The sequence below is a fragment of the Setaria viridis genome, chromosome 1, assembly GCF_005286985.2.
Source record: "Setaria viridis chromosome 1, Setaria_viridis_v4.0, whole genome shotgun sequence".
Classification (NCBI taxonomy): domain Eukaryota; kingdom Viridiplantae; phylum Streptophyta; class Magnoliopsida; order Poales; family Poaceae; genus Setaria; species Setaria viridis.
In genome coordinates, this window is record NC_048263.2 from 27,866,492 (window position 1) to 27,894,079 (window position 27,588).

The 27,588-nt window shown below is 47.1% G+C and overlaps 3 protein-coding genes across 3 annotated transcripts; 2 read left to right on the top strand and 1 right to left on the bottom strand.

The window, feature by feature from the left end:
* The first annotated feature begins 5,893 nt into the window (after positions 1-5,893).
* On the top strand, positions 5,894-6,920 carry LOC117844175 (CASP-like protein 4D1). The gene is made up of 2 exons (XM_034724937.2): positions 5,894-6,484; positions 6,568-6,920. Exons 1-2 carry the CDS (start codon positions 6,200-6,202, stop codon positions 6,805-6,807), a joined length of 525 nt encoding a protein of 174 aa, XP_034580828.1. The 5' UTR covers positions 5,894-6,199; the 3' UTR covers positions 6,808-6,920.
* An 11,390-nt stretch (positions 6,921-18,310) lies between these two features.
* Positions 18,311-21,445, top strand: LOC117842125 (uncharacterized). Its single transcript, XM_034722484.2, has 3 exons — positions 18,311-19,556; positions 20,544-20,886; positions 20,975-21,445. The coding sequence occupies exons 1-3, from the start codon at positions 18,663-18,665 to the stop codon at positions 21,109-21,111; spliced, it is 1,374 nt and encodes a 457-aa protein (XP_034578375.1). The 5' UTR covers positions 18,311-18,662; the 3' UTR covers positions 21,112-21,445.
* An 833-nt stretch (positions 21,446-22,278) lies between these two features.
* LOC117858353 (uncharacterized) lies at positions 22,279-26,267 on the bottom strand. The gene is made up of 2 exons (XM_034741414.1): positions 26,113-26,267; positions 22,279-24,079 (listed from the first exon to the last, which is right to left on the bottom strand). Exon 2 carries the CDS (start codon positions 24,049-24,051, stop codon positions 22,978-22,980), a length of 1,074 nt encoding a protein of 357 aa, XP_034597305.1. The 5' UTR covers positions 24,052-24,079; positions 26,113-26,267; the 3' UTR covers positions 22,279-22,977.
* Positions 26,268-27,588: the final 1,321 nt, after the last annotated feature.

Genomic DNA, 27,588 nt, shown 5'->3' on the forward strand with positions numbered 1-27,588 from the left:
TAAGCCTGCTCTATCAGAGAAGCGTTTTTCCCCTTATTTATGCAGCTTAATTGAAAAGCACTTCTCCTCATTGCTGTACCAAAATGAGAGCGAGTAGAGGAGGTGAAAACCGAAATATCCTACAACGCAGATAGATCACCGTGACGATACAAGGACAAAAGAAAACCCACCATATTGGTGACTTTAAGGTAGACCTGATACACAACAGCATGCCACCATAAGATCAAAAACATATAACCACATCTCAAGCTAATTAAATACGGAGATCATAAAATAAAATATAATATTTAGGAGGCGACTGGGCGGAGAGGGCTTTCCCATTAGGGATCGGTCAAGAGGAGGCCCCACCCATACTTACCCCGTCACGCGAAATAAAAATAAAACAACCACCACATCCTCTCATCTTTCTCCGCCCCAGCGCCCGTCGTCTTCCTCCAACCCTTCCCGCAGCCCCGCCTATCCCGCCTCACCCACCAGCCTCCGCCTCCTCCCCCTCCCCTTCTCCCCCCTAGCTCCCCCACCTCCTCCGCGGCCCCTCCCGGCACAGGCGGTGCCATCGCCGCCGGATCCACCACCCACGCGACCACCGTTAACCATTGCGGTCCTAACACCCTCGCCACCGACCTAGCCCAACTAGCCTCCTCCACCACCACGGCGGGCGGCATCGCTTCCACCCCCACCCTACCACTGCTGCCGGTCCGATAGCCGCCCTCTGCCATCCCTCTGTCAGTGTTTAGACCCAACAACCTACCAGGGGGGTGCCCGAGGTAGTGTTTAGTGCGTGAGACTTGTCGAGATCAGGAACTCGAAGGTGAACTCAAACACACGATTTAGACAGGTTCGGGCCGCTAGATTGCGTAATACCCTACGTCCTGTGTGTTGGTTGTATGAATTGCTTTAGAGGGGGTCCCTGCCTCGCCTTATATTGCCGGGGGCAGGGTTACAGGTCGGTTGTTTACAAGAATACTAGTCGGATTTGACTAGATGAGTCATACTCTAATTGCTACGAGTAGTTTTTCTAATCCTCGACTACTCTAATTTCTACAAGTAGTTTTTCTAATTCTCGACTAGTTCCTATCTTGCCACGTAGACCACGTCATCCTGCACCGTAGTCTCCGTGCCGTCACGTCTTGGTGTCCAGCCCTATATCTAGGACCATCCAAACCTTCTATTGGGCCCATAGATGTATGTACGACAAGCTCCCGAGTACTTTTTAGTCAAATGCAGCAGTTTCGAGTACTTTTGTAAGCTTCTCCGACTAGTTTTGGTGCTCTTCGAGTACTCCTTCGGGTTGAGTCTTCAAACATACTCGAGCACTGCTATACGGCTAGAATGTGCTCAAGTCTCATTTAACTTTGTCTTGAAACTTCAACCTTGAATTTTGTGCGACGAAAGTCACTCCATATGAAGTAGCCCCTGAGCCTTAAGTTGAATTTGAAGAATTAGGCTGAGGATCAATCTGTAATTTGCATCTCCTTTTCCTTTAAACCTAGAAAAAACTTTTTAGTCGATGGGCATGTGGCACACAGCCCCCGAGCCATTACACGACTAGTTTGGTGGGTATAAGGGTCAACCTCTAGTCAACGTGACCGTTCGACAATAGTAACCTTATCTCTTCCGAAAATATTGGAAACTGCCAACCAGGTGTGAAAACTTCGGACCATTAAATCGGAATATTCCCGTTAATGTCGCTGCTTATTACTGCAATGCAGTTATCAATAACAGAGGAAAACATCCCTTCCGTTTCACCTATGCCATCTGCTCTTTCAACTTCCGCATTGTAGTCCTAGCGCTGCCGCTGCCCGATCCTCGAGCTCTAGTGCTGCCGTCCCCCACCACTTAGCTCCCGAGCGTATGTGAAAGAAGACCCTCGTGGCAACAAGGATGGGAAAGAAGGCAACTTCGAGCAAGGCAATGGAAGACGGGAAGAAGAAGGCAGGCAAGAAAAAGGAGATCCAACTGCCGGCTCTCAAGTATGGCAAGACTAACCAGAGTGCCCCGCCATTGCCTGCGTGTGCCTAGAAGACATCCGTGCTAAAAGAGAAAGACATCAAGGCATTGGTAGCAGCCAACTTCCTCCAGGAGAAGGATGTCATCAACTAGAGGTGTGCATTCAGCAACCCGTGGCCACTGGAGACATACGTCGATGAGACGGTAATTTTCTCCCATTTCATTGAGTGCGGATTAGCTTTGCCTGCCTCCAACTTCTTTCGCGGCCTCCTGGACTACTACAAAATAGAGCTGGTACACCTCAATCCCAATAGCATCTTGCACACTGCGATCTTTGTTCATCCGTGCGAAGCCTTTCTGGGGATCCAGCCACATTTTCAACTTTTCTGCATGTTTTTCCAAGTCAAGCCTTAGCCCAAGAGAGAACATATTGAAGTAGTCGGCGGGGCTGGGATCCAAATGAGGGAGAAGATGAACGGCCTTTACTTGGATTACGAGTTGATTGACTCGCATTCTGGGTGGAAAGAGAGGTGGTGCTACATCGGCAACCACGAGCCCAAGCTCCCGAAGCTGACAGGCCACCGTCCAACTTGGAACAATAGGTGGTTGGATGAGCCTTCACACGGGGACTGCTTGCAGCTGCCCGAGCTCCTAGACAGAATCGCCAAGCTCAAGCAACAAGGATTAACAGGAGTTGGGATGGGCTTCAGCTTCATGAAGAGGCGAGTTCAACCCCTGCTACTCCAGTGCACATGGGGCTACGACTACTCAGGCCCTAATGATCCATCCAAGATGTCACTGGAGGAGCTCAGTGTCGATGAAGTCATGGCGCGATTGAGGTGCCTTTTTCAAGAATGCAAGTGAGATTCTGATGATTGTGCGGGAATTTTGTGCTGCCAACCTGCCAAGCAGTGTAAGTACCCATGGCCGTAGCCCCCGAGTACTGATTTTTGTTAATTTTTGATGTATTGACTTGGCTTCCTATGCAGGAGGATGTACACTTGTTCTGCTTCGCCCCTCCTCCTCCTCCTCCTCCTCCTCCTCCTCCTCCTCCTCCTCCTCCTCCTCCTGGATCAGAGGATTCTGACGCCGCTCCACGCGTACACACAGCTGCGAGTGTGCAGAGTGAAGTCGAAGAAGAGGAAGAAGACGATTTCGAGTCCTTCAGCAACTCTGACTCTGAAGCTGCGGAAGAATTCGTATCCAAGGCCCAGCCATCTGACAAGGCTGGGTCTTCCTTCGGGTCATGAAGACCGTTCTAAAAGCAATCTATGGCATCGCACTTCGTGATGTGCACAATAGTGGCCTTCTTATCGAAGAAATGACGTAGGTAACTGCGCAGGGTCTCAGCTTGTTGTTGTTTGACTTGAGACAAGTCGATCCTATTGCCAGGACGCTGCATTGCCCCTGCGAATTTCTCTTTGGTTGCTTTTCCTCTTCGACTTCTTGTGCAGCAATAAGAGCGAAGATTTCTCATTTTGGATAATAGCTTCCCGAACTTGACGTGATGACATCTGTGGAGCTACCTTCTTCGTAGATGGGTGACAGAGGAATTCCCTCCTGGTATGGGAGAGTGTCAAGGTAGGCGACAAGGCGTGAGTCGTCGTTCTTGGCCAGAGTGGGTGGCTTCATGTTAAGCCAGTAGATGAATCTACCTTGTAGAGTTGATGTGATTATCAGACCCTGCTGCAGACTTGATAAAGGCGTCTCCTCGTCCAGGTTCGAGTAATAGTCGGGAACCTCAATCATATCCGTGTTGGATTGTGATCTGGACAGGGTGGCTTGGTAAATAGCACTCGTGTTTCGGAGTTCGAACGGGAATTGACTTGGGTCGTAGTTCGATTTGCACGATGGCTTAAACGCCAGCTCGTGAAAACCAATCTGACTAGTGGGAGAAGTTGAGTTGTACTCGGACTCGTCCCCCCAGCCTCTGACTAGGTTAGAAATTGAAAATTCACCAAATTTCTCGACGAGATCCTCTAGAGCTTGACACTGGAGTTTCGTGGCGTGTTGCTTCTTCTCCGGGGCTAGCGCAATGTGGCAATGGAAGTTTCCAGCGCCGTCTGCGATGCAAACCTAGGAGCTAAAGATGAACATCGTGCCCGCTTTGAACGCAACAATTAGCTTGATGATGAATTGGGCCATCGAGTTCGCCGACGGATTCTCAACGAGAGCCCCTACCTGGCGCACCAACTGTCGGTGTTTAGACCTAGCAACCTACCGAGGGGGCGCCCAAGGTAGTGTTTAGTACGTGGGGCTTGCCAAGATCAGGAACTTGAAGGTGAACTCGAACACACGATTTAGACAGGTTCGGGCCGCTAGATTGCGTAATACCCTATGTCGTGTGTGCTGATTGTATTGAATTGCTTTAGAGGGGGTCTCTACCTCATCTTATATTGCCGGGGGTAGGGTTATAGGTCGGTTGTTTACAAGAATACTAGTCGGATTCGACTAGATGAGTCCTACTCTAATTGCTACGAGTAGTTTTCCTAATCCTCGAGTAGTTCCCGTCTTGCCACATAGACCATGCCGTCCGACACCGTAGTTTCCGTGCCTGTCACGTCTTAGTGTCCAGCCCTACATCTAGGATTGTCCAAACATTCTGGTGGGCCTATAGATGTATGTACGACACCCTCTAAGCCCGGCAACCACCAATCCCCTTCCCAACCCGAAAATCCGAAAACTAACCCGATCTATTAGGGCTCGCTGGAGAGAAGGTCCTTATCGGAGAAGAAGAGGTTGCTGGAGTGCTCGTCAAAGAAGAAGAGGTGGTCGCCAGAGTTAGAGTTGCATATTTGTTACTTTCTTTTGGATTTGGATTTGTTACGTTTTCTTTTTCTTTTCTTTTTTGGCTTTCTTCATCCTCTCTTTACCTCATTTTTTCCAAATCAGGGGCTCTCAATTTAATCCTAAATTGAGAGACCTCTCCATTTAGAATTTGTGTAATACTCTCTCTGTTCCAAATTATAAGTCATTCCAACTTTCTCGGAGAGTTAAAGCATCTCAAATTTGACCAAATTTATACAATAAAGTACTAATATTTATGATACCAAATAATTATTATTAGTTTTTTCATTAAATATATTTTCATAGTATATCTATTCGGTGTTATAAATCTTTGTGATTCTTTCTATAATTTTAGTCAAACATACAATGGTTTGACTCTTAAAAAAATTGGAATGATTTGTAATTTGGATCGAAGGGAGTATTTAAGATTCTCCTCTCTCTCTCCTCGGTTCCAACGTGATTGGTTAGGCTACGCTATACCTATAGATTTCTCCGATAATGATTTTTGGTGTAGGTTTATTTGGTGGTATACTGGTATGCAATATCTGTACTGAAAAGTTGAAGTTTGGCAGAATTGGCAACCCCTAACTACGTGTTGCCTTTTGCTCTCGCTTAGGGATATAGCGGTTATGCTGTACTTTACCTTCGAATTGCGGAACCTTATATCAGGAATAGCTCGTTATGAAAAGAAATTGATTGTATTGCAAGCGAATCAGTCGGATAGAGCAATGTGTTAGGGTCATCATGGCGTGAATTTGCTTGCGACGAGCAGCGGGAAAGGATAGGATCGGAGGAAGTGGAGATCGCCGCATCGATTCGCCAACCAACCAATCCTCTCGATCATTTGCCATGCATGGTCTACACGCCAGTTAGTAGAAACCCTGGTGCCCCCATTTGTTAGTGGCCACCTTACAGAAACGATCGAGTATGGTGCTCCACTACTCCAGTCCAGTCCACTTGAGGTTGAGGAAAAGATGGGAAGACGCAGAACGGAGAGGTCGTCGACGACGACGGCTTGGTTCTTCCATTGAGAAATTAAGCACCGAAAACGACACTTTGTGATAAGATAACAAGGATGTCGATTTCTCGTGCGCAGGCAATACCACATGTACCTCAGACTGCAATAGTAATGTACATATATATGTCTGGCACAGAAACGAACCAATAGTGTGCGCTATATGCATGCTCTCCTTGCCGTGTCGTATCCTACGTACCATATGGGTTCCGCAAGACCGCAACGCCGTGGCTAAGACTTCCATGAAACCAATAAGACGCAGACGCGACGGACGCGCATATCCCGGCCGCTGGAACTTCCATGGAAACTTACTTTGGTGGTCACTTGAGCTACAAATACGACCATGTTGGTGTCCTTTGCGTCGCCATATCAGCAGCTTCCCCCGATTGAGCGTGCTTGACACGGAGGCCGCGGGGCGCAGACTCGCAGAGGTCGAGCAGGATACATATGGCCCTGTCGCGGGCGGCGTGGATCGCCGCCGGCCTCGGCGCGCGGCTGCTCATGGTCGCCGTCCTGGCCATGACCGTGCAGCTCACGCTGGCCAACCACACCAGGCGGAGCTACGAGGACGACTTCTACAAGCTCCAGAGCTACTCGTACACGGTCGCGGCGGCGGTGATCGGGATGGCCGGCAGCGCGCTGCAGGTACCCGTCGCCGTCTACCTCCTCTGCCGGAGCAAGCGGATGACGCCCAGCGCCCTCGTCCTCGACGTCAGCATGTACGCCGACGTGGTACGTTTCCGCTTATATTATGCTCTATAAACATGAGTTTGCCGCCGATCATGGCAGCATCACGATTGGCGTGCACGCCGCAGGTGGTCACCGTCCTGCTGGCCAGCGGCGTCGGCGCGGGATTCGGCGCCACCATAGACGCCCTGCGGTACGTCCGCCACGTCACGTGGTGGGACGGCGACGCGACGAAGCAGGACCTCATCCGCTACTACGACAAGGCGTTCCTCCCCGTAGTCTTCCTCCTCGTGGGGATGGTGCTGTCCATGGCCGCCACCGTCGTCTCCGCCAGGCTCCGGGCCCGGACGGCCAACGACGACGTCTGATGAGCGCACATCATCACCAGCTCGATCTATCCTCACGAGATCGATTCATCGACCTCAGTCTGTATTTCCTCACTCACGCTACTACATTATTCAAATGAAGGATTACAAAAGAATCCATAACTTGTGGATAAGCGCTCATTTAGAAGTGAGACTTGAGCCGTGCCGTGCTAGCATAGTCTGACCATCTCATGCCTCGTGCTGCTTCGGGTCTAGATTTTTAGACACGATGGGTCGTGCCGGTCCGGCATGCCAAGTCCTTGCCTAGACTCAAGAATGGCATGGTCCTCATGGTCGTGCATGTCGGAATGGTCCGAAATTTATCGTGTCGTAACCGTGTTTTATTTTTTTTTTGAAAAGGGGACCGGCAAAGACTGCCGGACTTGTATTAATTAATAGAGAAGGTAGTTACAGGCCTAGGCCGAAAAATGAAAGAAAGAAAAGGTATACAAGGGGCTGTACAACGACAATTCTATGCTTGTCGGTCACTCCTCCAATGGACAGAGAGCTCCCAGATGCTTTGCACCTGCCAAGGTCCAGCACCGCACTTCATCCTTTATTTTACACATTAGCTGGTCCAAACTTTTAAATCTCCGTTGGAAAATTCTTTCGTTGCGCTCTTTCCAGAGCTCCCATGACACGAGAATAATGAGTGATCTAAATCCCTTACGCGGCATGCCCGGCATGGACCCAAGATGCGACCACCATTCGCTGATAGACGAGAAGGCGGACCAATCCCCCCTGGGTGGAATATTCACAGCCGCCCAGGCGAAGACTTTATCCAGAGTCGAGTAGTGTAGCGGCATTTTGATAGCAAGTGCAGCAGCGTTTCATCGTGCGTGTGACAGAGCATGCATACCTTTTGATTAGGCCAGCCCCGTGTGATAAGTCGATCCGCTGTCCATAACCGGTTTTGAAAAGCAAGCCAGGAGAAGAATTTGCACTTTGGGGGCGCCCATGTTTTCCAAATGAGTCGTTCCATATCAGATGGTGTTGAGGTGTGGAATTGAGCCTCGTATGCCGATGATGTCGTGTATTCGCCATGTCGGGTAAGTTTCCATGCAGTGGAGTCCGGTGTGCCTGGATTCAGTTGGACCGTTGTCAGACGAGCCCAGAGGGTAACGAATTCAGCGATCTGTGTTGCCGACGATAGTCTGACCACGTTTAAGTCAGTGATCCACTTGTCATTTAAAATGGCATCTTTAATTGTCCTGGTCTTCTTTCTTGAGATGGAGTACACCGATGGAGCAATTTGCTTTGGCATCTCTCCCTGGAGCCACGTCGACTCCCAGAATTTGGCCGTCTCCCCATCGCCAAGCGTGACTGTCGTTGCAGTAGCGAATAGGTTCTTGTCTTTAGCAGTGCACGGTGTTGGCATTCCAACCCAAGGTTTGCGCGGCTCCTTCCATTCATTCCAAAGCCATCGTAGGCGGAGTGCTCTCGCAAACTTCTTTAGGTGTAAAATCCCTAAGCCACCCAGTTTTGTCGGTTTGCACGCTATTGTCCATGCAACTTTACACTTTCCTCCAACAATTTGGTCTGTACCGGCCCATAGGAAACGCTTCCTCCGCCTGTCAATTTCCTCTAGCACAGCAGATGGGGCATTTAAAGCAGAAAGGTAGTAGATCGGCTGCGAAGAAAGTACTGCTCGGACTAGGGTTCGCCGTCCTGCGGGTGTGAGGAGCTTGCCAGCCCAGTTCGCTAGGCGTGCGTTTGCTTTGTCGGATAAGCTCTGGAAATTAATCTTTTGAATCCTACCAAGGGATAGCGGTAGTCCGAGATATTTGATAGGGAAGTTGGTTTGTGCCGCCGGGAAGGGTGCAAGGATGGCATTTAGATCTATCCCGTTGCATCGAATGGGGGCAACCGAACTCTTGCCGATATTGGTTCTTAGTCCAGTAACGCAGCCGAACCGGTCTAGGAGATCCTTAGTGTTGCGGACGTCAGCTACGGTCGGATTGATGAAGTAACGCAGCTATTGTCGTAACCGTGTTTTAGGCTGTGTCAATTCGGATGGTCCATAAGTAGCACGGCTAAGTTCTAGCCCTATGTTCATTTAATGTATGTTGTTTTCCAAGGTGCATGCATTTTTAATTTTTCCCTTTACAAGTACATATTTTCTTTTCTTTCCAAGGTGCATGCATATAGCTTTCAATCACAATTAATTTGCCTTACAAATTCTAAGATTGCATTTTCTTTCGAGATAGGGAAAGTAAAGTCTAAGTTGTCATTAGGTATTTAGGTACGATTTCAGTTTAATTGGCAAGGAAAGTGAATAAGGAAGATCTATATCGCTTTAGCTGGTGGGAAAGTCCCATCGGCTACCTCCAATACCGCTATCCTCCCCTGGTCAAGCATATGTCAACACCGTAAAAGCCTCACCTTACTAGCCACGCCTGTGCCACCAGCTGGATTTGAACCACCAAGACCATTCTTCATCTCCTACTCCACCGCCCTCATCATCCGTGTGTGATCATTGGCACAAAGTTGGCTGCGAAGACTGCAAGTGAGGATGAAGAGGCGCCACCAAAATCCATTTCGAGAGTCTAGGCATTAAATGGGCATACTGTAACAAAGTTCGGATACTTAAAAATGCATTCTGCATTTCAAGAGTTGTTGCTTCGTGGAAGTAGACAGTATTGGAGAATAAGTTGAGAAACCTGCTATGCATTGCACAGTTCCCCCTACGAGCAAATTAAACAAGCAGCACGTACATCGCCTTCCTCTTGCTCACGCGCGCCAACCACCAGAGCATCATCGGATCCCTACTCCCGTTTCCCTTCCGGCAGCGCCGGCACCCAAATTCTTCTGCCTCGCGGCCAAATCCAGCAGCAATCCGAGCCCAATTCACAGTTTCCTTCACCTCTCTCGGAACAGCAGAGCACCTAGCGCCGATGTCTTCCTTCCCCACCTCACGCTGCGGGTGCAGGGCCCATCAGCCAGAGCCCAGCTAGCACGTCCTTCTTGAGCTGCAGCCGTGCGCCGCCGCCCCAAGGTTGCGTCGACTCGGACTGACTACGCTGTGACTTCGCCTGATGGAGAGACGGGGCACCACAACACTGCTGCGCACCCGAGCAAGCCGTGTTTTCCCCCTTGCAGTTGCAGCGCACGTATAGAAGTGGATTCCACCGGGCCAAACTTTGGGAAACGACCTTTTTTTTCCCTTGCAAAATCTGCAATCCTGACTCGATCTCTCTTGCTTCTCTTCGAATAGGGCCATATCATCTCGCCTTCGATGGGTGATTTTCTATACAGTACGTAGGATGCATCGCAAAGTGTCTCTTCTTGTATAGGTTCTAATGAATCAAGAGCTGTAATTAACGTCTGCAAATTGAAGTTATTAAATAGTACTAAGATTTAGGATTTCCGTCAGATGAAGTTTGGCTTTATTGACTTGTTGTGGTCGATCATTTATTTGACTGGAAAAATAGGAAGTATAGACCGGCTATCAAAGTATCAAATACAAATTCAATTAGAGTACTATGTAGAGGATAAAAAAAAGACATGCCAGTGTAGCTGCTGCATCATCTATCTAATTCAGATCGCCAGTGGCCCAATACTACCGGCCGTTTTTGAGAAGCAAAGCCCACATGCCCGACATGATCCATGAAGATTGAAGTACACCAAATAGAACCTTGACCTTTGAAGAAACAATTTCCAACAATAGGCTTTGGATTCAACAAAAACGGCAGGCGACATCGTTGATTCGCGTTGTGCTGCTGAACAACGGCGTCAAAATGTCATGGCACCGTGCAGGATGCTCCATTTTTTTTTTGGAAATCTTTTATTTGTGGAAAACGTTAAATGGAGGCCAATTTATATACCCAAAAGAATAAAAAAATGCACAGAATTGCGAACTGATGGGCTCTGTTTCCAAGTGATTCCCTGTCAGATACAGCGGTGAGTCAGTAGTTGGTTTATTTGACAGTCACAGGCTCTTGCACCCTCTCCTGCACCTTGCGAACGGCAAAGAGGGTGACTCTTTGTTTGTTCTCTTCTGCAACTCCGATCCTAGCTAACATGGTGGAGGTGGCTGCCGAGCTGTGGCTTTACCGAGGTACTCAACATAAAAGATGCCTAGTAGGTGTCACGGTGCCATAGATCAGTACTGTGTGCTTATATTATCAGGTACTGCTTGTAGTTCGAATATTAATATTTCAAAAATTCTGATAATGGGCGAACCGCTTTCACTGATGTGAGTTATGAGTATGACATGAGTACCTCTCATCCATTCTCTTTCGGAATCGACTGATCGAACGAGGCCTAAGCGAGGGTGTGTTACCCCTTACCCGATGGGAAAAAAAAATTGATCCCAATAGCCACCTATCTCGAGGCCCTCGTCTTGTCTATCCAGCAGTTGTCCGCTCAGCATTCTGCACGTCACGCTAATAAGACGCAGAACCAAACGCTTGTTTGGAATTAAATATTGAAAAATCAGTTTACGTGCAATAATTAACCTACCGAAAACACAATATATAATTCATTTAAAAACTCACATAATTCTGTATTCCAGATGCCCCGTGTTATGCAACAGGAGTTGTTGCCTGCCATGCCATGCCATGCCAAGACCGGCTCGCCTAATCATGTGCCTAGGAAGGAAAGCATGATGGGTCGGACAAGGACCCCGCGAAGGCCACGCGCCGGAGAATCCTGGAGCCCGCGGCTGCGGATGCAGACATGTGGCTCGATCAAGGCGCTTTTCTCGGGTGCCAACCGCTTCCATTCGGGCACTTGGCAGTGCTGTGTCGTCCAGGTCTCTTCTGTCTGTAGTAGTAACGTGACTGAGGCATGAGGTGCAGCGATCCTATTTGTTCGTGGAAAGTGGATGTCCAACAACTCATCAAATAAAGCGATCGAGAAGACAAAACTTTCACCTGTACCGATCGATGCCCACGTGACATGGAGGGATGGGATTAATGATGATAACTGGGAGCTGAACCAGAGGCTAAACAAGTGATTAACAGATCCCTGCTGCCCAGATAAGTCTCGGCTGTCCATCAGTCATCAGATCACGACTCCAACTCAAACTCTGCAAGCAAGATGCCTATACCCTAGTTGTTCCGAAAATGACTACGGGGTGTTTGGAAGGCATGTGCTAAATTTTAGCACATGTCACATCGGATGTTTGGATACTAATTAGGAGTATTAAACATAGTCTAATTACATAACTAATTGCACAACCCCTAGGCTAAATCGCGAGACGAATTTATTAAGCCTAATTAGTCCATGATTTGACAATGTGGTGCTACAGTAACCATTCACTAATGATGAATTAATTAGGCTTAATAGATTCGTCTCGTGATTTAGCCTAGGGGTTGTGCAATTAGTTTTGTAATTAGACTATGTTTAATACTCCTAATTAGTGTCCAAACATCCGATGTGACAGGTGCTAAAATTTAGCACCTGCTATCCAAACACCCCCTACGCACTGTTGTTGCTTTACGCAACCTATACATTGAGCTAGGCCTTAAATTGAAATAAATACTCTCACCAATCTTCATTTTTCCTTCTAAAAAGGAGCGGAAAATTAAATCTTTAATCCTCTAGAAGCAGTGGCGGAGCTTCAAGGCAATTTCAAAGGGGGTCCAACTAAGAAATTTGGCCACACTAATTAGCATATATTCCCGTCCCAAATTACTATTCGTTTTCATTTTTCTAAATATAATTTTTTTCTATGTATCTACACATAGTATATATGTATTACACATAGTATATATGTATTAGGTGCATATCAAAACCTATGTACCTATAAAAGTCAAAACGAATAGTAATTTAGGACGGAGTACGAGGTAAACCTTATGTGGTGTTTGGTTGGCTCAAATGTAATATAATCTGATTACTGAAGGTAACGAATCCCATTACATATGTTTGGTTGTAGTGGTTTGTAATCAATTGACACTGTAATCGAATCCCTTATCTAAATAATATCTATACAAGCTTGTTACCCCTCCCCCACCATAATCAGATACAGCACCCACACTGTAATCTGGTTAAGTTACTAGAGTGCAACCAAACAAAGAGGTAATCACCCATTCCCCCGCTAAATACACTGTAATCTGATTCCCTTTACGTTTACATTGCCTCCCTTTACATTTACATTACCTTAACACGAATCAAATACTATCTTAATGTCTACCCAAACAGCAGGGGCCCATGGCCACCTTTGACCATTGTGAAGCTCTGGCCCTGTCTAGAAGCAACCATGATTCAACTCTCTTCTCTTTGTACTCTCTCGGTCACAAATAAGAGATGTTGTGGGTACCGTATTGATATGATCTTTGAAACAAAAATTTAATCATTATTTTTGTTATAATATATTTGTAACACATAGTACAAGTATATTATTTCAAACTGTTTCCTATATAAATGTACTCGTCTCATTTTCATGTGTCAAAATTCAAAACATTAAATAGTTATTTGCATTATTTAGAATGGTTGACTTTAAATAACAAAAAACATACTTATTTTCTGATTTGGGGAGAGTATTAATGCAATTTTGAGTCACTCTCAATCATGTCTAAAACGATAGTTGTTGCAATACCACCATTGGATCCCACAACTCACAAGTACCGTGGTGTACTGGCGTGAAGCATGGCAGCATCAATGATTGATTGCTGGCAGTAGCATCATGGGCTGCGTGTCTAGCTGGTGCAAGTCAAGGTACGAGCATCAAGAATAACCTCCAATGCCAAGGAAGAATGTCACCTCGCAAAAAGCGAACCAATCATGGTGCTTCCAATCCTTGCCATCTACGTCATCCGTGTGACTTTGAGATAATAGGATTAGGGGATACCTTGCTAAACTTTAAGCACCTATTATATCATATGTTTGATACTAATTAGAGTATTAAATATAGTCTAATTACAAAACTAATTGCACAAATGGAGTCTAATTCGCGAGACGAATCTATTAAGTCTAATTAGTTCATGATTTGATAATGTGGTGCTACAGTAACCATTTGCTAATGATAGATTAATTAGTCTTAATAGATTCGTCTCGTGAATTAGACTCCATTTGTACAATTAGTTTTATAATTAGCTCATGTTTAGTCCTCCTAATTAGCATCCGAACATCCGATGTGACCCTGCTAAAGTTTAGCACCTCGTATCCAAACATCCTCTTAGTATCATTACTCTGATTGTTCAAGTACACTTTATTGTTCAAGTACACTTTATGCAAGTATCTCGATTATTTCGACAACTCGATAATAATGAGACACGATGTAGATGGTGCGTCTTCTACTCCCTCCTTCAAAAGTGACCGACATCACTCCACTTAGTGGCGCGGCTGACTGGCCATTAGAGATGGTGTGCCGACATAAGTGGGATGCAGGAATCGTAAATATAACTATCAAATGGAGCAAGTGCTCAAAGCATTTATGCGCTCACATTGTTACCTAAAGTATACTTTAATGTCATAACGTGTGGCAATGATTTCCTACTTATTTCAATACAGTATTTTGTTTAAAATCATGGTTGTCGACATTATAGAACTACCTTTTCAAAAAAAATTACAGAATTAACGCTACTAGGTCTGTTTAGATCTACCTAGGTAAGAGTTATCTAGCTAATTTAGCTCTACCTGATCTAAGGCACTGTTTGGATCCACCAAAGTAAAATTTACCTAGCTAAATTTTAGAACTTTTATTTTAGCTGGCTAAAGTTTAGCTGGAGATGTTTAGCTCCACTAGCTAAATGATAGTTGAAGAGGTATTTGTCTATCATATCCCTTACTCCCACTTTAGAAATTTTTCCTGAGGAAGGTGGAGGGGCAATTTGGTCTTAACCAGTTTAGCTATAGCTAAACTTTAGCTACGTTCTGTTTGGAACCATAGCAGCTAAATTTAGCTAGCTGGATCCAAACAGGACCAACAGGATCTAGCTAATTCCAACTAACTAACAACTTCTAGATAGGTGGGATCCAAACAGACCATACAGAAAACTAAAATTTGGTTTATTCAAAATTGGTAGGGGCTAGTTTTGCTGTCAATAAAGGTACATCTAAATAGGCACTTGGATAACTTGATCTTCACAGCCCTCCACTACACATTGAATCCCATGAACTAGTGGTGGAAAGTAATATTTAAAGTTAGGGCTTGCTTCTTCCTCCTCCTCTATATCACCCCTTCTTCCTCTTTTTCCTCTTTTCCCCTCTTCTTCATTTGCTTCCAATGGAGGTTTTGGGCAGTAGGGGGGCTAGTGCCCCTAGCCCTCCAGATCCTCTGCCATGAACACCTAAAAGTCCTAAATTCAAAAGTGTAGTTTTGTGATAGGTTTATGAAATGTAGCGTAGGTATGTGAAATTTGAAAACTCACACTGAAAGACACATCGACAAGACAGGTCACATGTCTCTCTACCTTGAGTTTGTTTGGTTGGGTGGCTAAATCATAGCCAGAGCCAACCAGCTCATGTTTGGATACTTGGTTACACCTTTTAGCCAGGCCCAGCAATGCAACCCCCACCTCCTAGCCTGGCTCCAGATAAATGCGGCGCTGCTGTGTACAAGCGAAGCTAGGCTTGTCTAAGCCACCATGCGCGGGGGGCTCGGTTCCATGGTGATTCCATTCACCTGCTTGCTCCGCCTCACCCGGCACAAACTCCAGTAGACCAAGAGTGCTCATGGCCGGGGCTAATTAAGCTCATCTCTCTTGCACAACCTCGCCGGAGATCCATATCACTATCGAGGATGTCACACCTGGGTGCTGCGACAGCCACAACAAGTTTGATTCCTCATCCTCCACCTGACGTACATGGCGGCGGCGACGACCTTGACCTCCTCCACCAGCTCATCGTTGGCGCTTAGCGGCCACGATGCGCTTCCTTTCCTCAGTGACGGTGGAGAAAAGCTATGCTGCCCAACACCATGTCTCCCTAGAGCTCTAGTCCATGTCCCCTACCTCCACCTTCCTTGGCTCCTCCTCCTCGCCTCCATCTCCCGGGACTTACAACTCTGTATACGCATTTTTCCGGAAGAAATGCTCTCTAACCCCACGTCGTTGCGCCTGTGGCGACACGGGGGTGACTTCTCGCTCCACAAGAAGCACCCACCGGAGACCTCACTAGCCACCGCCGCCGCCGGCTGGAGGTAGAGATGGTTCCTTCCTCCTCTGCTTCCCTCCCCCTTCTTCCTTCCCTGCTCCCTCCCGTCCTCCATATTTCTTTATTTCTCCCTGCCTACCTAGATCTAGATCTCAGAGGTGGTTTTTCGTGGCTCTTGCGGCCAACGGCGGGCTGGCTGGCTGCCGGTATCGGTGGTACGGAGATCGTGTGTAGACAGCGGTCATGGTGGCTACGCTTGCGCTTGCGCCATGCGTCGGGAGCCATGGGAGGTGGCGACTTGAGGCCTTTCTTGGGCTATGTTGGCGCTCATTATTTACACACTTTTAGTGCCATTTAAGTGATATTTTCATACATATTCTTATACTAATCCACCTCTTGGCACCTGAAATAACTCCGTTTTCACATATACAATGTATTTTGGAGCATATTGAGTTTTTGCAGGAAACTGGACTAAATGGAGCATTATTGGATAAAGCCCAAAACAAGTGACGAACCAGTAAAAGACGAAGGCCAACGGGCCCAAAAAGGGCCTAGGCCGATCAGCCTATGGAGGCCCACGCTGATCGGCCTAGGGTCCTCTGGGCTCCTCTGATGCTCATTTTTGGCAAGCACTCTTCCAAGATTACTTAAGGGCTAAGTTTGTAAGGATACGACAAGATGAGTTCGGGATCAAAAAGGATCAACCAAAGATTTGAAAAGTTATCAAAGGTCAATCTTATCCCGAAACTATCGATGTGCTAGACCCACATGCAAGTAAAAATAAGACTTCAAACACCTAAGAAGACTTGGGGATGAAGGAGGGTGCGAGAGGCCATAAGGAAGGGCTAGGCCATTAGGCCTGGACCCCCAGGCCAATCGGCCTGGGTCTTTCCTTGCTCCTCTCGCCTTCCAATTTCTGCCATGTGCTCTCTAGACTATAAATACTCTGATATTTCATCGAGCACGTAGATCCATACACCAGAACTTGACAAATAGAGGGACACACACTAGAGGGACCTGAGGGCCACTGCAAGCCATCGAGGTTGTCTAGGAGATGGCTTAGGATAGACCCTAGCCACCATGGTTGTCCCTGCGCGGCGAAGCCATGGTGGAGTTCTGGAGCCGAACCTTGTAATCATCAAGGCTTATGTACACACGATGGTGATATCAATCTAATCTTGTGCTTACTTTGATCTACTATGATGCATGCTTATTCTCATATGTTTACCTAGCATATGTTCTTAGTAGGAATAGATGTAATCGTGGTGATTAGTCTATGTCTTGCGAATACATCTTAGTAGTGCGTAGGAAGTCGGTGTGATTACCCTTGCGTGGTGATAGCATGGAGGAGGGAAAAGTCCGAATGATTGCGTAATGTTGAGTAGGATCGATGGTGAGTTTTGTGGGAGTCATTTGAGGTAAAGCTTTGAAAAACTGGAGGCATCAGCACGCACCTCGCAGTGGCGACCATGAGAAACTAAGCCGCTTGCGAGGCGTCATTCTGAGAGATGACTCTTTATCAAGGTGTTACATAGATTGGTTACCACTTTGGTTGGAACTACAATAGGATGACAATAGACTTATGCTACCTTTGGTTGTGTTACCTCATATATATGGATGCAATCTGTTTACCCTGTCTAATACTTATCTCATGATTGGATTTACCTTTATATGCAATTCATGCTTCACGAGAGGATTAGATCCGTTTAGCTAGATAGAGAACCCTAGTCAGTCCGCTGCCGATCCACGGATTGATAAACCTTGGATGTAATACTCTAAGAGAAAAGCTATGATGATCCGTGCGCTTGCAGTTTCCAACTTGGCGTATTAACGACCGTCAACAAGCTTTTCTGGCGCCATTGCTGAGGATCGGCAACTCGAACCCTGGGGCTATCTATCTAATTTTTTTGGACTAACCCTATTTTTTTTATTCTATATACTTGCATCCTTGAAAGCAAGTAAATACTAGATGCCAGATGATCGAACATGGACTTTCAAGTCTCAGGTCCTGTTTGTTTCCCACCTCCTAAAATTTTAGCTCCTAAAATGTTTTAGTCAGTTTTTAGTCCATGGTCTAAAGCATGTTTGGTTCCACCTCCTAAAACTGACTAAATCAATAAATATTGTGGCAAAATGACCATACTGCCCTCCCTCCAATGCCCCTACTCCTTCTCTGCCCGCCTCTCCCCTCCTCCCGCTTCCCTGCACATTACGAGCTAAAGTACCAAACAATTAGACCATCAACCTTGCCAGCAAAAGCAAATTTTCAGCAAAGTAACCAAACAACTAGCCAAATAATCTTGCTAAGCCAACCTTGCCAGCAAAAGTAAGTTTTCAGCAAAGTAACCAAACAACTAGCCAAATAATCTTGCTAAGCCAAGCAAATGAACCAAACCACCACCTTGCTAGATTGAACCTTGCTAGGCAAGGCTAGTTTGCCCAGCAACGCAAGGCAAGATGGAGCTGAGGATCCAAACGTGCCCATAGGATTCAGCTTAGGGTACACTCGGTCCTGCAACCAAACACAGCCGGTGTGTCCACAATTATCTGGCCACCTTGTGCGTAACACACTACAGGGCATATATATCCCGGCGCGGCACCCGACGCGGCAACGCCCCAGGTCGCGGCTCGCGAACGCGGCGCGCCATCCACGTCCACCCCCTGCGCCGCGCGCATCTCTCCGTCTCCCGACGTCTCGGCTCAGGCGGCCGCGCACAGACAGAGCCACCTCACCCCACCACTTCGCCCTCCTCCACTCCCCGCTCCCTCCCCGACACCCAAGGCCCGCCACGAAAGCGAGCGAGCGCGCGCGCGCGGTGATGGCGGACTTGTCGTCGGCGTCGCCGCTGCTGCGGCCGCAGCAGCCTCCGGGCGGGAAGCCCTCCCCCGCGGCGGCGCGGTTCGCGCGTTGCTCCTCGCACGCGCGCGACGAGCTCCGCAGCTTCCGCGCCTGCCTCGCCTGGCTCTGCATCGACCACTCCTCCTCCCCGCGCCTGGCCGCCGCGGGCTCCTGGGCGGTCTTCCTCCTCCTCGCCGTCGCCGCGCCCGCCGCCGCGCTCCTCCTCTCCGGCCCCGACGGCGGCCGGCCCTACGACGGGCAGGTCCAGGTCTCCCTCACCCTGGCCGCGACGCTCGCCTACGTCTCCCTCCGCGCGCTCCTCCGCCGCTCGGGGGGCCTGCGCCGCCTCCTCTACCTCGACAGCCTCCGCCGCGACTCCGAGGACGTGCAGGTGGGGTACGCCGCGCAGCTCGCGCGCTCCTTCCGCGTCCTCGCCTGCTTCGTGCTCCCCTGCGCGCTCGCCGAGGCCGCCTACAAGGCCTACTGGTACTACTGCGCCGCCACCCCCACCACCGCTGCCGGGCCGCCGCTCCGGTCCCCGTGGTGGGCCGCCGCGGCGTGCGCGCTCGAGGTCGCCTCCTGGGTGTACCGCGTCGCGCTCTTCTTCATGGTCTGCGTGCTCTTCCGCGTCATCTGCTACCTGCAGATCCTGCGGATGGTGGGCTTCGCGCGCGAGTTCGGCAGGTTCGCCGACGTCGGCACCGTGCTGCAGCACCACCGCCGGATCAGGGAGCAGCTCAGGAAGATCAGCCACCGCTACCGCAAGTTCATCGTCTGCAGCCTCGTGCTCGTCTCCGCCACCCAGTTCGCCGCGCTGCTCGCCGCCACCAGGCCGCACTCCGTCGTCAACCTCGCCACCGCCGGCGAGCTCGCGGTGAGTATCCTCTGCTTCTTCAGTTTTAACTGAAGGCTCTGCATTTCTTTTCCTAAAGGAATCATGGATTGATTATGACAGCAAATTAAGTTTGTGCGTTAAGGATTCAGAGTAGATACAGAAAAAGAACGCAATTAAGTCAACTTTTTACCAATCGCAAAAGGGACTGCATCTAATATATCCAGCCCTTGGATGGAACCAAATCAAGGGACATGAACATGTGGGCAGTAATGCTCGATGTGTCATGAATTATTGAATACTAGTTTAAAATGTATTGATAATAATGATTGAATACTTTATATGCCATTTTTTTTCTGAATAATAGTGGTACAGACCAGTAGTAGTGCGTAGAACAGAGAGGCAGAGTACAGAAATATACATAGTAAGCTGGAATTAGAATCTTTAGCTGGAAACCAAAAATGCATGTTGGTCGTAGATGTCCAGCTTCGAGATTCAAGATCTAGTCTGTCAGTACTAGTAGTAGTATCTCAGTGGGTTTGGTGTACAGCGAGAAATGCCAAATCAGGTTGAGCGAGGACAGCTGTAAATGGAAAGTTCCAGAAAAAAGCTTGCATGGCCCGAAAGGAACTCAAATGTTCAGACACCATAGAAGGAGTTGCATGCCCCGAAAGGAACACACATGTTCAGACACCATAGAAGAGGTAGCAAGTCCAATCAACCCACACCACTCATTGTCAGCCTCAGCGCCGTTTCCCCCAATTCCACATAGTCCACGGCAACAGCTAGGTTAGTAGCTGGCTGTGTGTCTCATCTCTGGAGGTTGTGCAGGTAGATCTGCTCAGCAAAATGTCCATAGATGGCCAACGAATTACTCCTACATAAACTTTCAGTACTGACATGCGACTTCTTTTCTAGGGAAATTCTATGTTCTTTTCAGCTCCGAATCGAATCTGTAAGATGGTAAACAGAGAATGGTTAATCGTTTGTTTGGCTAATCAAGTGAGTTTCGGTGGCTTTGCTTTGCAGCTGTCCTCGATCAGCCTGGTGGCGGGGCTGCTGGTGTGCCTGCACAGCGCGGCGAAGATCACGCACAAGACGCAGGCGATGACGAGCGTGGCGGCGGCGTGGCACGCGGACGCCACGGTGCAAGCCTTCGACAACGACCTGGAGAACCCGGACCGGGACCCGGACCTACCCCCCACCGCCGGCTACCTGGCGCCCGCCAACGCCTACCGCGTCGCCGCCGGCGAGGAGTCCGGCAGCGACGACGACGACGACGACTGCGGCAGCGAGACCTCCTCCCTCGACGACCCCAAGTACGTCCCCTTCCAGGCCAACAACATCTGCTTCCAGAAGAGGCAGGCGCTCGGTAAGCAATCCCATCCTTCCTTTCCTTTTCTTGTATTGCTGATGATGACCCTGAATTCCTGACGGCTGATTGCATCTTCTTCCTGCAGTGACGTACCTGGAGAACAACCGGGCGGGGATCACGGTGTACGGCTTCGTGGTGGACCGGGCGTGGCTGCACGCGCTCTTCATGATCGAGTTCTCGCTCGTCATGTGGCTGCTCGGCAAGACGGTTGGCATCTCCTGATGCAGAGCTTCCACCTCCCTCTCCTTATCCCTCCCGTGCCCCCCCATCCCTGATGCAGAGCTTCACTTCGCATACCAGACCAGTATGTACAAATTATCGAGTGCAGATAGTGCAGTGCTTTTGTTTGATCCATCCGTAGTATTGTAGATGATTCTTCTTACTTTTGGCCGTTTCTTTCTAGAGGGCAGAAATTCTGATGGTTGTGCAGTGTAGATTCATTTGATTTGACGATGATGATAGTCAGAATGTTAGCTGCCCAGGTTGATTTGTTGATGACCATATACTCAACAGTTCATAAGCCGTATTTTAGTATCAAGAAAGTCTTTCAACAACAGTGCTATCCCCACATACAAAGTCGACGTTAAATTGAAAGGCGCCTTGATATGAGACATCGTTGTAAGTTTTATAAATGCTTACGATTTGATTACTCGTTGGTCCTGATCAAAACTTACAAAGTTTGTCTTTTTTAAACTAAAGAACCCATCTCACCTTGTCAAAGCTACTCCCGCCGTTCCAAATTACTATTCGTTTTGTCCATTTTGACAAGCTACTCCCTCCGTTCCAAATTACTAATTACTACTATTCGCTCCTGAACTAATTACTACTATTCGCTCCTCCCTCCGTTCCAAATTACTAATTACTATTTATTTGTTTTGACTTTTAAGCTACTCCTTCCGTTCCAAATTACTAATTACTATTACTATTTGTTTTGACTCGTTTTAACGAGCTACTCCCTCCGTTTCAAATTACTAATTACTATTCGTTTTGACTTTTTTAAGGTTCATAAATATTGTTATGCATCTAAACATAGGATATTTCTAAGTGTATAGCAAAATCTATGAATCAAAAAAGTTAAAATGACCTATAATTAAGTTAAAATGACCTATAATTTAGAACAAAGATAATTAAGTTAAAATAACCTATAATTTGGAACTATAATTTGGAACTTTAGAACTATAATTTGGAACAAAGGAAGAACTATAATTTGGAACTTTAGAACTATAATTTGGAACAAAGGAAGAGAGTACATCGTTATATCAAGCCAAGTCGTTTTTCATCTAAGGATTTCACAGTCCCAGTCTGATACGGTTAGCGTTCACCAATTAAACATCAAGCCAATTTGCATGGGACGACCCGGACGAGCGACTGACTCTACCAGACTACAGATTCGACGGGAACACCATGTCAATACTGTTTCATTTGTTATAAAGCAAATAAACAACTACAAACAAGTCCCGTAAGCCACAGCTGTATTGAGACTTTCGACTACCAGCTTACCACCAGGCAAACCACCCTAGCAGTAGCAGCACGATACAGGAGAACCATAAGAAGATGCTCTCATGGCAAATAAGTTCGGACCACACGTTTCGACTCGACCAAGCCATCCAACGGCCACAACATATCGACACAAAACTACATCAAACAGTTCAACACCGTAAAACACAAGCACTATGCAGTAATCTGTATGCTGGATTTGTTCATGACACTGACATCTAACTCTCAAACAGCAATTGCTGCCGAAACAATCACCCGTTTGCAGTTTGCTTTGACCAACAGAAAGGGAAAGAAAGCTCAGGGCAAGGGCATTCATAAAATCCATGCAAGGCAGCACCGGAAATGCGGAGCTGCTTCAGCCCAAAACTGTATGCAGATCACGGAGCCCATCATACAGGCATCGCCATCTGCCAAACAGAGATCTCCATCCCAACCTATATCCACTATTGCCGTCTCAGCAATGGGACAAAAAATGGAAAGGAAGAACATGCTGGGCATCTGACCACCAGGCAGCAGCTTGCCACGGTGTGTTATTTTTGCACCCCTTGCAGATGGATAGCATGAACAAACCCCCCAAAGTGATTTCATCTCTCAGCTGCCACGTGCTGGCCTTGTATGAGCCACCATCCGCCGTGAAGTTCTGCCTACAGCCCGAACAGTACCAGTCCGCCCCCTTTGAGTGCTAACTGAGTCATGCTGAATGTCAGAAGCATCAACAGAGCTAGTTGAACGCCTAGGCCTCTCCCTATGTCTTCTATAAGCCCTGCTGAATGAATCTCTAGTAGAGATTCTCCTGCCACGAGCAAACAAGGACGCCAAGAAGTCAAAGCCCTCATCCAAACCACCATCTGATGAGTCATACAAGTCAATCCTCTCATTCAGAGTGCGATCTAAGGATGTGAAGAAGTTGAGCCTTTCCTCCAAGTCAAAGTTATCTCCATCAGAGGGAAAATGGCTGCTGCCACCACCATTCAACTCAAGGACATAATCCCCCATGATCACAGCTCCTGGGTTCATGGCCCTAATAGTGCTGATTGCATCCTGCCGCTCTGTCTCACATTCAAACTTTTTCCACTCATCTGCAACAGCAGGATCAACTTCACGAGGTTTTGCTGAAGGGTGCTTGGACTTCACATGCTTGCAAAGTTCCTTATACGAGCCAACAAAGGAGCAGCCATCATGCATGCAGGTTCTACGCTTCCGGTTGAGGTACTGACGAGCAGGTTCAACCACTGTCCATCCTTTAACCTCGCCACGGCAGAGAGGGCAAGCAAGTTCCATTGCACATTGCTGCTTGCTTGCAGGTTGTGTGTTCGAGGACAAGGGAAGGCCAGGTGCAGACTCTGCTGAAACATCAAGGGCCATTTTTTCCTTTGCATAAGCTTCTTTAAAGTGTTCAAGGCAGTTAGAATGACGGTAGTTGGTACCACACATGTATGGTCGGCAGCCCTTGTGGTGAGAGGTACACAGGAGGAGGACGGCATCATGTGGATGCTCCAAGCAAACTGGGCAAGTGGCACCTTTCCATTCATTCTTCTCAGAGGTCACTGACATATCATTTTCTTTGCCTGTTCCTTTTGTCTTCCAGGAGCACAAGGGCACATCAGAAGAAGCTGACCTACGTTGACGAGCTTGCAGGTTGCGGCCTCTTGGTGATCTCGCCATCGTTCAGAGTTCTGGCTGTGCAAGGCAGCTGCAAGAATGACAAGAGAAATAATGCATACATTAGCTACGAATTTTGATACATGCTTGTGCTATATATAACAGCCAGCACTTCAGAGTTCAGAAAGAAAGCAAACATTCTGTTGGAGAGCTTACACATCTTGCTAGTAAGACTTGCTAGTAACACAAGTTAGTAACTTTAGATATTAGGTTGATAGGATCATATTTATAGGAAAGTTTAGAGATAGATAAGCATGAACTGAAGTGAAGTCTCTCAAAATCTCCTTCCCTTAAAATAGGACCAACTTGACCGACATGGTAGGACAACAAGAATCCAACATAGAGGGAAGCTGACCCGCTACCTCACACAACTGCAAATCTAAAACCACTGCCTATCTTCAAGCACATATATCATTTGAGAAAAATGTAAAAACTGTTAAAGTCAGTTGTAATAGCAATTACCAGGAAATAAAACTATATTTCAAGTAACAAAAAAATATTAGCAAAATAAATCCCATATATTTCAAATACCTTTAATTGACACGATATTTCAAATACTTAAGATTTGCAAACAGTTGTGATTGAATCCCAAGTGAGCAATGAAAGAAGGGAAAAGCACACATGGAATAAATTATTACAGCATGCATCTGAGAATACAAAAATAGTAATGAGTTTGCGGTTTTGTCGATATATGCATGAAAGACCATACGAACAACAAATAAATTGAATGAGAAAAAACATACACTTTCAACCTACAAGGACATACATCAAGCAGCTATTAAGACGAACTCCATCTGTTCTTTTTTTTTTGTCATTATAGCTTTGCGCATGGGTGTTAACGGAAGCTATAGCATGTCACTATTCCCCGACTAGCACATTTACTTAGCATGTCTCTTTAATCAGCCATGATAACCAACGAACAAAGGAAGTGCATATTGGATAACGTAGCAAACACTTAATAGGGTAGGGGCATGTAGTTACATCTCTTCCTGAAATCTATAACGGCAAACAAAAGAGAACACCTTGGACAAGCGAAAACAACAAACAAAAAAGAACAAAAGTAGTAACGTACTATCATCTCTCACTAGCGCATGCACATGCAACAGTGCACCACCAGCAAGTTAATAAAGGTAGGGTTCTGAATTAAAAAAATATGAAGGGAATAAAATGCATTTCAATATGGACCCGAGCTGCATGTAACGGGGGGTGAGTTACTTCCATTTCTTAGAATACTTGGACAATAAAAAGAAAATAAAAAGTACGTATAACACGGTATAAAATGCTATGCTCTACTCTTGAGTCACGCCAAACATGTCAAGCATAACACCCAACACTGATGGCAATGTTCAGTTGTTCATGTTCACTGCTACTGATCAACAGCAACAGAATATCACAAGTCATAAAACTTCCAAGGGTAAAAAAAATAGGTCCCTTTTCGGCCCACACCACCTTTTCTTCATGGAGATATACCAGTAAGCATCAAAGAGTGATAAAAATTCCATTTTTATAGACTCGCTAGCAATTGTTTCTCACACCTGCTGTAAAATATGGTTTGCTGTCAGGCTAGTAGATTTCACCAAGCAAACCCTGAAGACCCAAATAACAAATCCTAAATAAAATTGCTACACACAGTACACGGAGTGCAAAACAACAAGGCCAAACATTTTGCTTCCCTTCCCCGGCTAAACCGCATCAATATCATCTCCCCTTAGGTTAAACAGGAGCGGATAAGCGACCGCGGCTCAGGAAGGGCAAGGATATTACCGGCATCTAAAAAAGGTATCCGCTTGCCCAGAAATGGGGGCCGCACGAGGGGAGATCCGCCCGAACTGCGGGAACGGAGAACGACGCGGAACCCTGGCGGCGCAAGCAAGCCAAAAAGGTGGGAGAAGACGGGCTCAGCGACGGGAGGTGGCGCCCGCACACGCGAACCCTAGACGTGGAGGGTCGAGGAAGCACAACGAAGTGGGTGCGCGGAGTAGAGACGCGGGCGGAACCGAAACCGGACCGAGCGGGCGAGACGAGAGGGAAGGGGGAGCGGGAGTGGAGGTGGTAGGGACTGACCTCGCGGCGGCGGCGGGAGGAGGAGATCGGGATCGAGTCGAGGCGGAGGCGGTCAGGCGTGGGGATCTCGAAATGAGAGCCCAAGTGAGCGGTGGGGAAGAAGAAGAGACGCAAGACGAGAGCGTGCGGATTCTTCACGAGGGAGGTCTTTGTCTGGTCTGCTATGGAAGTTTGTTTGGGCCGGGCTGGATTGCGTTGGGCTCGGTCGGGACTTGGGCTTCCGGTTCACTCAGGAGCGTGCGCCCACGGTCCGTTCCGCCGCAAACGCGCAGCGCCGGTCGGGGTCGAGGGTTCTAGGTCCGTAGTCCCCCCTCCCCTGCACCAGTATTCTCGAAGGTTCGGCTGAGGACAGGCGCTGCCGGAGGCAACGCCAGTAATGCTGAGGTCGGCGGAGGAATAGCTCATCAGTGGCCTTCCATTGTCCATACAGCAGCCGGCAAACAAAAGTGACGGGCCGAGATGACGGCGTGGTGGTGGTGGATAGTCGCTGGGTAGGATCGTCCCTAAATTAAAGACGGTAAAACCTAGTAAAAACATACATGAGTCTCGCCCTGCAGCCTACGGCTACGCTGCAACAACAACCGACCAACAGTAACGGCATTGATGTAGCCATTAAAAAATAACATAATATGAATGTGGGAGGTAAAACTGCAGTTCTGCAGCTAGAGCTACCTGGTCCTGCAGCCGCAGCGGTTGTAAAAAAACTCAAACGAACAGGCTTTATTACTTCTCATCTTCGACAGAAGAGGAATGCAACTATAAACAAGTAATTTAAACGCTTAGCTTCTTGTGATGTCCCTATTATTTTGTTAGTGCCGAGAAAGATCTCATCCTTATTCGGAGGATCATTCAGAGAAAAATGGAAGGAAAAAAGAAAATCAAGATGATCGTAAGGGATGGACCCATAAATTTATTGATTAAAAACCACTAGCAATATGCACCCTCCTACTAGAGATCTTTAAAAATAATCATAGGTGAGAAGGTGAATAAAGATGAAGTTGAGTCAAAATAGAATGGCATTTGCTAGATTGTATGTAAGGTCCAATATATATATATATATAAAAGATCAAGTGCAATGAATGGAATAACTATGTGTGGGTGACAGAGAATACATGAGGCGGATATAAATGATTATGCCTTTTTTTACATGTGCTTCACGTGTTCCATTTTAATATGATATACGTTCAAAAATACAAATCTTTTATGACTTCTTCTGCTGCATTGGATTATTAACTTACCATAAGTGTGTTATTTTTACCTTATCTCCTACCCAAAGTAATTAAAAAACTATTTGTAATAAAAAGTTCAGTATTTTGTTACAAAACCATGTAGTGCATCGTAGGTTTGTTAATTATTCAACTTGCAAAACACAATAAAATCAATTACAAGTTACCTATTTCTCCAACTAACCATTCATACATTATCCAAATTCCCTTTCCATGACATGTCAATTATACAAATTTTAAGAATGCAGAA

Bases quoted from the DNA above. Each gene is read 5' to 3' on its own strand.
- LOC117844175 (XM_034724937.2), top strand. From the start codon at position 6,200: ATGGCCCTGTCGCGGGCGGCGTGGATCGCCGCCGGCCTCGGCGCGCGG. The intron at 6,485-6,567 runs GTACGTTTCCGC...TGCACGCCGCAG, and splicing joins TCAGCATGTACGCCGACGTG to GTGGTCACCGTCCTGCTGGC.
- LOC117842125 (XM_034722484.2), top strand. From the start codon at position 18,663: ATGGCGGACTTGTCGTCGGCGTCGCCGCTGCTGCGGCCGCAGCAGCCT. The intron at 19,557-20,543 runs GTGAGTATCCTC...TTTGCTTTGCAG, and splicing joins CCACCGCCGGCGAGCTCGCG to CTGTCCTCGATCAGCCTGGT. The intron at 20,887-20,974 runs GTAAGCAATCCC...TTCTTCCTGCAG, and splicing joins CCAGAAGAGGCAGGCGCTCG to TGACGTACCTGGAGAACAAC.
- LOC117858353 (XM_034741414.1), bottom strand. From the start codon at position 24,051: ATGGCGAGATCACCAAGAGGCCGCAACCTGCAAGCTCGTCAACGTAGG.